General features: G+C 42.0%; 1 protein-coding gene across 5 annotated transcripts in view; it reads left to right on the top strand.

Annotated features, from left to right (window-relative positions):
* LOC102969952 (meiosis 1 associated protein) overlaps window positions 1-12,481 on the top strand; it is a 70,166-nt gene that overhangs the window by 43,894 nt on the left and 13,791 nt on the right. For all 5 annotated transcript variants that reach the window (XM_042981809.1, XM_042981808.1, XM_042981807.1 and 2 more), the window contains 3 exons: window positions 3,771-3,944; window positions 7,906-8,068; window positions 9,050-9,191. In XM_042981809.1, the coding sequence (XP_042837743.1) occupies window positions 3,771-3,944; window positions 7,906-8,068; window positions 9,050-9,191 (479 nt within the window). The remainder of the gene's footprint in view (window positions 1-3,770; window positions 3,945-7,905; window positions 8,069-9,049; window positions 9,192-12,481) is intronic.

Raw genomic sequence — 12,481 nt, 5'->3', positions numbered from 1 at the left:
TTTCCACATTAGTCTTTAGCTTGGACAATGTGACTGGCCCTGACAAGCTGCTGGCTCCTTTCTAAGCCTGCAAAACTGTGGGCTTAAATATGAAGCTTACATGAGGATTTTTTCAAAGGAAGAAGGTCCGCTCTGTGGCTCTCCCAAGGATCTGTAGTTAGGAAGTTGGAAAAAACTTCAGTAACACTGATGGGGTGTCTGTAGGGAAGGCTGGCATTTTCCTTCATAAAGGTACCATGTTTCAGGCTTCATTCTTCAGCTTTACAAGATCAGAAAGTTGATTTTGTCAGTATCCTCTCAGAGATAGACTTACCTTACCAAGCTCAAGACCAAAGTATAAGCCAGAATATTTTAGACAGAGAACCATAACCACCATAACACCAAGAACAGCAGAGACTTAAACACTTCCTTCCACTGGGACAGGTCACTGAGCCAGCATGCCCTCTCCTCCTAGCCATACTTGGATGGGTGCTGCCTGTGCATGCCCCTGTTGCTCTCCTTCTCTGTGCTCCATTTCTGGCCAACCCTCTCCCCTCCTAATAGACACATTCGTTCTTTGGATAAGCCAGTCCCACCCATAGGCTATAGCCAAATCTTGCTCTGGTCAGTAAGCCATTCTCTTTTCCTAAGGTAACTGTTTTTCACTGACCTCACCACTCTGTGTTGATACTATAGTTTAACAATTGAGAAGACTCCTCTATTTTTCTATTTCCAGATGTTTGATGGGAGATAACTTTGCTGTGGTTTCCTTATACTGCCATGGTAGGAGTTTCTAATCTTCTGCCTTTTCCCTGAGGAAAAGAAAAGAAACACATTTTTTTTCTGCAAAATTCCATTGTTTTAACTTGAAACCATATTTTCCTCTCCACTCTCTGAGATCCTTTGCTCAATTCCATTTCTTTAGTTCTGTATGTGCCTTCTTATGCTTCAGTAATGATTTTGCCTCACTGAAGTTCTGGATTCAGTTCTTTGCATACTTGTTACTCAAATTGAAGTCCAGGCCTCAGGCTCAGAAAAATCAAATTACTTCTTGTTTTGCCTGTGACAAAATAAAATTCACATTATTTTTTTTTAGTTTTTAATGTTTATTTATATTTTAGACAGAGAGAGACAGAGAGTGTGTGTGAGTGGTGGAGTAGCAGAGAGAGAGGGAGACACAGAATCTGAAGCAGGCTCTGGGCTCTGAGCTGTCAGCACAGAGCCCGATGCGGGGCTCAAACCCACAAACTGTGAGATCATGACTTGAGCTGAAGTCGGATGCTTAACCGACTGAGCCACCCAGGCACCCCTATAAAATTCACATTATTAAAAAGATAGTTTCCCTTTACTCACGAGGAATATTTCTTAGGCAGTGACTTCATATTTATCACTGTAGTACCTAAAGCGTTATGTGACAGATGACAGTGTGAAGAGGAATGGTCAAGAATAATGTAGATTTTTTATGTTTTCACTCTTATGTGGATCCTGAGAAACTTAACAGGAACCCATGGAGGAGAGGAAGGAAAAAAAAAAAGAGAGAGAGAGGTTAGAGTGGGAGAGAGCCAAAGCATAAGAGACTCTTAAAAAATGAGAACAAACTGAGGGCTGATGGGGGGTGGGAGGGGGGGAGGGGGGGTGATGGGTATTGAAGAGGGCATCTTTTGGGATGAGCACTGGGTGTTGTATGGAAACCAATTTGACAATAAATTTCATATATTTAAAAAAATAATGTAGTTTTATAAATTCCTTAAAGGAAAAGAGTATCATAATATTTGTACTTAGCACAATATTTCATCTTCTACGTAGTACATAATAAAAATTACTGCTTGATGGAATGAATGAAATACTTAGCCAGTGAATCCTCAGAACTGTTATGGAAGATGGCAGAGTTTTACTCATGCTAGTCAAAGAGAAATGCATTTGGAGTCCCTTTTCAGCCACAGCATAAGTCGTTAAGTATGACATGAAGTCATCTGAGTCTCCCCACACCTCCCCATGTGGTACCAACACGCTGGACTGAAGCCCTTTGTTCCCTGTGGAGTCTGCCACCTCTGCCTCCTTGTCCTCAGGAATGTCGTTCTAGAAATAAACCAGCCTTCTCCCTGGGGTCTATGAGTCATACACAGAAGTTAATTCATCAATTTTCTTAGGCTCTTTGTAAAAGTATTTCAGAGAGTCCCTCATGGTGAGGCGAAAAAAATCAGGTTTCTTTTCAGTTTCTTTCCAGCTCTTGCCTCATTTCCTCTCTCTGTGCTTCCTCTACCACCTTATATTTGGCTTTTACTGACAACCTTTACCTGCAGACCCAGACCCCAGTTCCTGAGCTAGTGTTGCCTGAAGCATGAAGTAGACCAGCAAAGCCTCACCACCCCACATCCCTAGCTCCTTTCACTCAGATTTGAAATCAAATCATACTCTACCAGACCATTCCTGTCTTCCTGGCCGCTAGTCACACTTGTGAGTTACAGCGTGCCAATGACAGACTTGTATAATCGTGTCAGAGGGGAAGCCTGGGAGTACATCATTTTTTTTCTTTTACTTTTTTTAAAAATTTGCTTTTTATAGAAGAAGCAATAACTGAATACATTTTTACTGTGAAACAAGAGCTGAAGAAGCTGGAGTCCCCTGGGTTTTTTTTTTTTTAATTTTTTTAATGTTTATCTATTTTTGAGAGAGAAAGAGGCAGAACACAGGTGGGGGAGGCGCGGGGGGGGGGGGTTGGCGGGCAGGGACACAGAATCCAAAGCGGGCTCCAGGCTCAGAGCTGTCAGCACAGAGCCCACCGCAGGGCTTGAACTCACAGACTGTGAGATCATGGCCTGAGCTGAAGTTGGATGCTTAATTGACTGAGCCACCCAAGTGCCCTCTGAAGTTCCCCCCTTGTTAACTGAGTATTTAACTTGCATTGCTGTATTATTTTTTTGGCTGTTTTTGTATTCCAGAATGTTTTCTAAATACAATGAAATTCAAACTGTATAGTTTGAATGATACAAAGGAAACGTATTTCAGAACTCTGCCCTGTTTCCACTCCTGTTCACCATTAACAATTTGATGGTAGCCTTCCAGACCTTTGTAAAAGGCATTTACATTCATACGTATGTACTTAATCCAATGATTTTATTTTTATATCAGTGGGTTCATACTACACATCTGTTCTACAACTTTCTTTATTCACTTACTGTCTCTTAGCTTTCCATGTCAGTACATTTAACTTTATTTTGCTTGTTAACAGCTGTATAATACTCCAAAGGTTGAGTGTGCCATAAGTTATTTAAATATTCCCCTAGGGGCGCCTGGGTGGCGCAGTCGGTTAAGCGTCCGACTTCAGCCAGGTCACGATCTCGCGGTCCGTGAGTTCGAGCCCCGCGTCAGGCTCTGGGCTGATGGCTCGGAGCCTGGAGCCTGTTTCCGATTCTGTGTCTCCCTCTCTCTCTGACCCTCCCCCGTTCATGCTCTGTCTCTCTCTGTCCCAAAAATAAATAAAAAACGTTGAAAAAAAAAAAATTTAAAAAAATAAAAAAAAATAAATAAATAAATAAATAAATAAATATTCCCCTATTGATGGGTATTTGAATTGCTTCCTGTTTAGAGGCTTTAATTAATTGTTATTACAACAACGCTGACTGAACATCTTTGCATATGTGTCTGTGTATAGTAAGAATGGCTCTAAGCTAGATATCCAAAGGTAGAATTGGTGTGTTAAAAGATGGGTACATTTAAAATTTTGCATTTTTCAAGCTTTACAATTAAAGAATTAAATACTTTACCCATTAATCCCCTTTCTTCTGCAGAGAGTTCTGTCCTGGGAACTGACATTGACCTTCAGACCATAGACAATGATGTTGTCAGCATGGAGATTTTCTTCAAAGCCTGGCTACATAACAGTGGAACAGACCAAGAACATATCCATCTTCTTCTTCCTTCACGGTGTTTCAGCAACATTTCCAGAACCGGAGATGATTCAAGTACACAGCCCCAAAAGACATATTATATAGGTTATAATTATCTTAGTCTCAGATTAAGACTAGATTTGTGAGTCATCAGAATACGAGTAGTTGAGGTTTAGGGCTGTTCAGTGTAAGCACAAAGAATAAGAAAAAAACTTCTAAAAAGTGACCTCAGTTAGAAAACTGAACCTAATTAAGCCTAGATAGCAAGGGCCAGTTATTTAGGAGCAAAGAATTAGACACCTCAATAATAGGGCAGCACCTAAACTATATAAAAGCACAATGAATCATATATTTTTCTCAGGTTTTTCATTTTGAATTGTGGTAGATATTACTGACATAATAATTTGAGGCATACTGGTACCTCAACAATATCAACAAGGCCTATGAGAAGGTAGATAACCAAGTTTTTCTTCTTTTTTTTTTTTTAAGTTTATTTATTTATTTTGAGAGAGTGCATGTGCATGAGTTGGGGAGGGGCAGAGAGAGAGGGAGAGAGAGAAAGAATCCCAAACAGGCTCTGCCCTGTCAGCACAAAGCCTGACTCAGGCCTGATCCCACAAACCATGACATCATGACCTGAGCCAACCAAAATCAAGATTCCAGTGCTTAACCAACTGAGCCACCCAGGCACCCCGGTAAAAAACCAAGATTAAACCAAAATTAAATAGAGGTGTGCTAGATAAAGACACCTAATTGAGGTAAACTAAAGCAACTACAGAGGCAGGCCCCACAGAGGACAGCTAGTAGCCCAACTAGTAGAGGTGGGAGTTCTTTGAGAAAAATGGGTACAGCCTCCCACCCACAAAGGGGAAGACACATAGTGGTCCTTTCTTTCTGAGGATAGCCATCAGATCTTTACCCTCCCACCCCCATTTCATCCCAGAGCCTAGAATGCCTTTGATGACTTACCTTGATTTCAGTCTGTCTTTCCTTGATGTATAAATCTTCTTCCCTGGACCTCCTTTCCACCCCTTATGTCCAAAGCTGGTGGTGCCAATTCCTCCCTGTCCCATCTTCTGGAATCCACTTTGTATATATTTTTCCCCAAACACTATATTACCTCCTCTCCTCCTGCATTATCCCATTTCATCTTCACCAACCACCACAAAGCAGGTACTATTACCATATGTCATTGAATCTAAGATGCTATCAACTATGAGATACACCATTACTTTATGTACCACTAAGAAAGAAAAACTGTCAATTAAACATGACATAAATCCTTTCTTGTCACTTAGAAATATTATTTTATCCTTACTGTGAAGTTAGGGTAGTAAATATTAGGAGTACGTACCTGGCCAATGGCAACTGTAAGAAACACATAGTATGTGAGGGGGGAGGGAGGAATGTGTTATACAATCAATTAAATACAATATTATCTCCCTGTTGTACAGAAGAGAAAACTGGTACGTAGAGAAATTAAACATTTTCCCAGGACCGCACAAAAAAATTAATAGCAGAGCCAGAATTTGTAGCTAGGCAACTCCAGAGCCCACTCTTAACCCTACGATTAGAAATCTGTATTTTGTGCATTTGACTACTCACATTTCCTCTGTGCTTGACTTCTCCATTGTTAGGTCTCTGGGCTTTAGGACTGGAGAGCTGTGTTCATCTGGCTAAGATTCTCAACTCCGGTTGTGATAAGAATCACCTTTTTATTAAGGAACTTTTAAAAGATACTGATGTCTGGGCCCTACCTCACACTAGTGAAATTGGGATCTTTGGAGATGGAACCCAGATACTGGTATTTTTAAAAAGTCCCTCATGTGATTCTTACTGAGAATTACTGGAACTGTTGTCTCAACAGTTCGGAAGCTCAGAAGGCTGTCAGCCCAGAGAACATTCATCAAACCCAGGTCTGTCTGCTTGTAGAACCAGGACCCTCACTTACTACACAACCCACCTCATGCTGGGCGGTTCTGAACAAAGATGCTGCCTCATGCTGGCACTTCTTTCATTAGGCGAGCTGGGGCCCTCCAAGGCCAGGAACTCCTGCATCCAGCCTTTCTTCAACTGTTGCACAGCACTTGCCCATGGTATTGTTGAGAGTTTCTCTACTTTTCCCCTCCCTCTTTCCATGGCTTTCGACACCTGGGTCAAAGCCAGAGTGTTTATCTCCATCTGCAGTCATTTTTTGGAAATGTGCAGGTCTTCAGGGTGCATGGCAGAACTTAGATCCAGACTCCGTAGCTCTTCTGCTGGAGAGGCCCAGCCTGGAACCCAGATGCCCAGGCACAATTGGAATGAGGTCTGGGAAAAGTAGGCCCCCTCCAGGGTGGGTGTGACCTACCTGAGAGTTTATACAACCACAGTAAAGACCATAGTGTGGTTATCCATTATTTAAAAAACTGATGCATTACCACACTGGATTTTTGGAAATGTGGCACACCATAAAAATGAAACAAAACAATACACACCCTGAGCTCTTCTCCTCTAGAATCTTCTGAGGACTGTTCCTCAGATGTTCACTTGGACTCCTTACCAGGTTTTTCGCCCACTCTACCTGCTTCTGTAGCTGGCCAGGGCCTCTCATACCCGCTCTCCAGGTGCTTCTCTCAGAGGCCTTCTGACAGAGTGCACAGTCAGCTTCACATGAGTGTCTTTTCTCCTTTCATGGGTTTCAGAGTCTGCCACCTCTGCATCTGGGTTCTGGGTGATGAGAAGCACACCTAATTCTAGACTCTAGTCCTGCTAAGACAGCTTTCCCAACTTTGGAACACTGTTGAGACTACAGTTCCAATAATTCTCAGTAAGAATCACATGAGGGACTTTTTAAAAATACGGGTATCTGGGTTCCATCCATCTCCAAAGATCTCAATTTCACTAGTGTGAGGTAGGGCCCAGACATCAGTATCTTTTAAAAGTTCCTTAATAAAAAGGTGATTCTTATCACAACCAGAGTTGAGAATCTTAGCCAGATGAACACAGCTCTCCAGTCCTAAAGCCCAAAGACCTAACAATGGAGAAGTCAGGCACAGAGGAAATGAGGGGAGTCATAGGCCAAGTCCCTCCTGCTGACTTCCTGGGCTCTGAGACATACCAGGCCAAGACCGTCTTACCCAGAATTAATGTCTACATCTGACTGCTGGGCCCAGGAGGGCCAGCTGAATCTGACATCTATTCTACCATCCTATTTCTTTTTCTGCATTATTTATACTTTCATTTTTACCTCATGTTTGTTAACAGTATTCAAACCTGGTATACATTTCATTGAAAAACTGTAATATCAAGGATTCGAGCCTAGTGCAACAGAACATGTACACTGTGGCATGTGAATGTACCTGCCAGAGCAGAACCTTACTACAGAAGAGCGTAATACCTTGATGAATAATTTATACCTAGATGAAGCCCCCTCAGAACTGTTGTCTGTTGCCACAGTGATGCTCTAAAAGGTTCTATGCTTGGGTTTCTTTGGGGAATTAAAAAATAAACTATTTCAGGGACTTATTCCTCCCCCTTCCCTGAATGTCCCTAGAAAGGCCCACAGAGAAATAGCAGCTGTCAGCTGACTCTCTGACTTCTGCTTTCCTGCTCTTCCTTCATCTGACCTATGGTCTTGCCAAAGCTTAGCCACAGGGAAGCAGCAGAGGCAAGATTTCCATCTGTGATTGCAGAGGGTGTCTGCATATCGTAGTATTAGCTGCTTCCTCCACAGAGGGCACATGCTCCTCTCAGACTGGATCACAAGCCAGGTCTCTCACTATGAGGCAACTGCTCAGCCAACCCAGAAGTAAAATAAGCAAAAATCATATCAGACCCAGAAAATAAGTTAACTATTGTATTGAGCAACACTGTAGGTCCAAACCTGCTCTGCCTTTCCAAACCAGTCATACTTTCCCCTTTCCACTCCCCTGCCTCCTCCCAAGCTTTGCTTGCCTGGTGGATGTGGAATGGGTAGCAGATGTTGTCTCTTAATCACATAGCCTGAGGTAGCTTGTGACAAACAATCCCTCCCCCAATGCCATTTTTATTGTAGTGTGCCTGAAATGTGATCTCCAAGAGCGACTTCTCAGCCCGTCCCTGCTCCCTGGCACAGCTGATGGCTCCTTGAGAATGGATGACCCCAAAGGAGACTTCAGCACACTTTACCAGATGGCCTCCCAGTCATCGGCCTCTTGTTACAAGCTCCGGGTGATCAAGTATGGGACAAGGGAACTTCCCCAATCCATGCAAATGCTTATTTATTCTCACTGGTTCCAACTAGGAAGTCCAGAGATAGAGGGCATCTCCAAGTGTCCCACAGGTGGGAGTCAGTTCCAAAGCAGCAAGTACAGGTATGAGAGTGAAAGAGCAAGGTCAGGTTGCTCAGTATGTGGAGACAAATGGACAGATGGTGGAAGATGTGCCTCAGTAGGACATTCTAAAGGCTGGATGAGGATTGGAAATCCAGAAAGTCTCTGAACGTGGAGAAAAACAAGATCAGCAGTGTTTACCCATTTAGCAACTGTTTGTTGAATACCTTACTGTGTTTAGGCATCAGGACAGAGATCTGACCTCCAAGGAACAAAGGGTAGATAGGATCAACCCCTGCCTTGCCACTTCTCCAAGTACTAGAATTCCTCCCAGGGGAGCCAGTTCTCAGGGAGAATTAACAATGATGGCAAAGACCACTTTTTCTGCTTCCTGGTTCCTATCACAATGCCTGTGCACAAGTATCTGAGTAAGTTTATCCATGGGTTTGTGACCATAGATGCTGCTGGGGAACTTACTTAAATTTATTCTCTTCTTAAATGCATCCTCTGTCAGTACCTTGCTACAAGAAAGCCAGAACTGGGATGCAGATGGTTAGCATACTGTTGAGTTACAGGGTTATTGTAGCAGGGGTATTCTGGGAGTGACCCCAGAGAAGTCACTTGGAATGGAATGAGCTCAGGAGAAGTAATATCCGTCAGTCTACAGCCCTCATGATGGTTGCTTCACTCATTGATTAACAGGCTTTGAGAATCTACTATGTGCCAGATACCTTGCTAGGTGCTGGCCATGCTAAGGTGAATAATTCACAGGCCCTAACCCAAAGGATTTCACAACAGAGTCTTAGACATAAGCTGAGTTTAAGCTGATCTGGGGTCAAGGTTCTAGATACTGCTGAGGAGACTTTCACTGCCATTGTCTCTTGCCAGGGCTCTAAATTCCAGTGGGATCTGCGAGTCATTGACATATGGACTGCCCTTCATCCTCAGACCCACAAGCTGTTGGCAGCTGGACTGGGATGAGCTAGAGACAAATCAGCAGCATTTCCATGCTTTGTGTCACAGCCTGCTGGTGAGTATCCATGTTCCCAGGTGAGGAAGAAAAAGAGAGTTAAAGCACCAGCCATAGAAAAGTAGCTAACTTAATCCTGACCTGATCCCAAACCTGTCCCAGTTCTCAAGAGGACAGGAAAAAACTAGAAATACTCTGAAATGTGGATTAAATAGGACTTGCCTTTTTTGTTTCATGATATAGAGAATACTTCCTGAACTCAGTTACATGACACTAAACTCAAAAATCCCTAATTTAAATGGAAACAGGACATTTTCCATATAATTAACTATGGGGTTTTTTTTTGTTTTTTTTTTTAACGTTTATTTATCTTTGAGACAGAGAGAGACAGAGCATGAACGAGGGAGGGTCAGAGAGAGGGAGACACAGAATCTGAAACAGGCTCCAGGCTCTGAGCTGTCAGCACAGAGCCCGATGTGGGGCTCAAACTCAGCGGACCACGAAATCATGACCTGAGCCGAAGTCGGCCGCTTAACCGAATGAACCACCCATGCGCCCCTAATTAACTATGTTTTAACACTATTCTCTTTCTAACACCAGTCGGGAAATTATGGTTTATTTAAATGAATAACCCCTAGGCTGTGCCAGACATTTTGCTAAACTCTAGATACTCAATCGTACCATGATAGGCATTATCCATGGCCTCAAGAAACTTACTCTATAATAAAAGAGATAGAATTATTGGATGCATCCAATTATTGATTTCTGCTCAGGTCATGATCTCATACTTCATGAGATCAAGGCCTGCATGGGGATACGCGCTGACACACAGAGCCTTCTTGGGACTCTGTCTCTCACTTTCCCCCTGCCCCTTCCCTGTCGTGCTCTCTCTCTTTCTCTCTCAAAATAAATAAACATTTAAAAAATAATTTAGAAGAGCTTTATATAAGTTACATAAATATAAAAGTGTAATTACAGTAAAACCTTGGATTGCGAGTAACTTGTTCTGCGGGTATTCCGCAAGATGAGCAAACATTTCTAGTAAATTTTAACTTGATAAACAAGTGATGTTTTGCAGTATGAGTAGTATGTGATGCCGAATGTCACATGATCGCAACTAAGACAATGGTTCTTGAAGTTCACTTTGATATACAAGTGCTTTGGATTAGAAGCATGTTTCCAGAATGAATTATGCTTGCAAAACAAGTTTTTACTGTGTATATATGTATAAATACTTAATTGTGAGACGTTTATGAAGGAAAAGAAGAGGCTGCTGCAAGAAAGCCTCTCTGTGAAAGTGACATTTAAACTGAGACCTGGCAGTTTATGGGGTGGGAATTAGACAGGTGAAGGGCAGCAAGAACAACATGCTTGGGAAAGGCATGTGCAAAGACCCAAAGGCTGAAGAGAGCTGAGAGAAGAATCAAGAATGGAAAGACCACTGTGACTGAAACAAAGAAAGCAAGGGAGAGAGAGCCAAAAGGCGGGGCTGGAGAAGTGAGCAGCAGTCAAATCATGCAAAGTTTTGTAGGCCAAATTATAAGGACCTTGGACTTTAAGTACAGAAAGAAATCATAAGAAATTATTTGAGTTTTGAAAAAGATTACTTGCCAAACATTGGAAATGAACTGGCAGAAGCGAGAATGGGAACAAGAAAATGAGGTAGGAGGGCACTGCTGTAGTCTAGGCTTAGTCTAGAATGTTGGAAGCAAGATGGGAAAAGTAAACCAATTAAAGAAATATTTTAGGGACAGAGTCAGAACTTAGGGAAGGATTGGATGTAGGGAGTGAGGAAGAGGAAGGTATCACATAACTGCTTGGTTTCTGACTTGAATAACTAAGTGGATGCCCGATCCCTGAAATGGAAAAAAATAAAATAAAAGAGCACATACATGAAACACTTAGAAAGCAAAATAAAACAACTGCAAATATAATCGAGGACAAGCCTAACTATGAATGGAAATAGAGCAATGGTTTGACCTAGTAGCGTATGGGTGATCAGGCCAGCACAGCAATGTGTCTCTTTCACTATCAGAAGCAGGTTTCTTTTTTCCTGTTTCAAAGCCCACACTCCCTTTTAGATCCGCCCACAGAGTTCCTGTTTCCTATCTGAAGAACACCCATCCCCTGTCTTTGCAGAGCAGAAACAACAGATATGTCCTGACTATCAGAGCCCAACAGCTCGGTTGACCATTTTACTCCACCCCATTCCTCAGGATCTCAATGATGCTACATCACTGGGGAGGAATTTCCCTCAAGTGGCTTCCCTACATTCTTACAGTGTGTGATCTTTCAAACAGACATTTGCATTTTAATATACTGCTAGAAGGAGTGTAAATTTTCTGGAAAGTGATAGCTACTTCAAAACTTTAATTCTATTGCTGAGAGTGTATGTAGCACAGGAAAACAATCAGAAAAGGGAACAAAGATATATATACCAGCATGCTTATCTCAGTGTTATTTACAATGGTAAAGAATTGGAAACAACCTAGATGTCCTAAAAAGAGGAAAGGTTAAATCGAAACAAGGGAAAGGTTATGGGAACAATAATTCAACCAAACAATGAAATATTATGTAGCCATTAAAAATGAGAATGGGGAAGAGTATTTTATCCCATCCTGGCTTACCTATATAAATCAGACTCTTCCTGCCTCTGAATTCGGTGTTTGGGCATCTAATATTTATTTATTTATTCAACAAATATTTCTTGAGCACTATATACCAAGTACCATTCTAGGGGCCAAAGAGACTTCTTTATCACTCGTCTATCATGGAAATGCACAAGTATGTGTTGACCCATCACTAACAGATACCCACATTTTGGGGCACTTACTAAGTGCTAGTCACTTAACCAAGTGCTTTGCATACTTTACCTCATTTAATCCTCACAATAATTCTCTGAGATAAGGATTGTTTTCCCTGTTTTTACCCATGTAAAAGACTGAAGTCTAAAGAGATGAAGTTTCTTACCAAAACGTGATCACATAGCTACCAAAGTGGCCAAGTCAGAATTTGAAACTAGTTCTTGACTACAAAGCCATGCTTTTAACTTCCTTGCTAAATTCCCTACTCTGGATGTAGCCAGATAAACACAGCATGCAACAGTGAGGCTGACTCTACCCTCAGCTAACACCCCATGCTTCTCAACTTAAATTCACTTAAAGTGACCAGTTACTTGTACTAGCTCCTCACCCATCTTGTGTTACTGTTCTCTCTACCATCTGTTTGTTCCACCCCACCAGATTAAAGAACACTCTCCTTTTCTGGAAAAGACAGAAGCAAAACAGTGTTTGAATGACTCTTCTTGCTTTTCACATGACATCTCCAAGCAGCAAAAATCCTGAAAGGCA

The sequence above is a fragment of the Panthera tigris genome, chromosome A3 (genome assembly GCF_018350195.1).
Source record: "Panthera tigris isolate Pti1 chromosome A3, P.tigris_Pti1_mat1.1, whole genome shotgun sequence".
NCBI classification, from domain to species: domain Eukaryota; kingdom Metazoa; phylum Chordata; class Mammalia; order Carnivora; family Felidae; genus Panthera; species Panthera tigris.
This window is presented reverse-complemented; position numbering and strand designations above follow the sequence as displayed.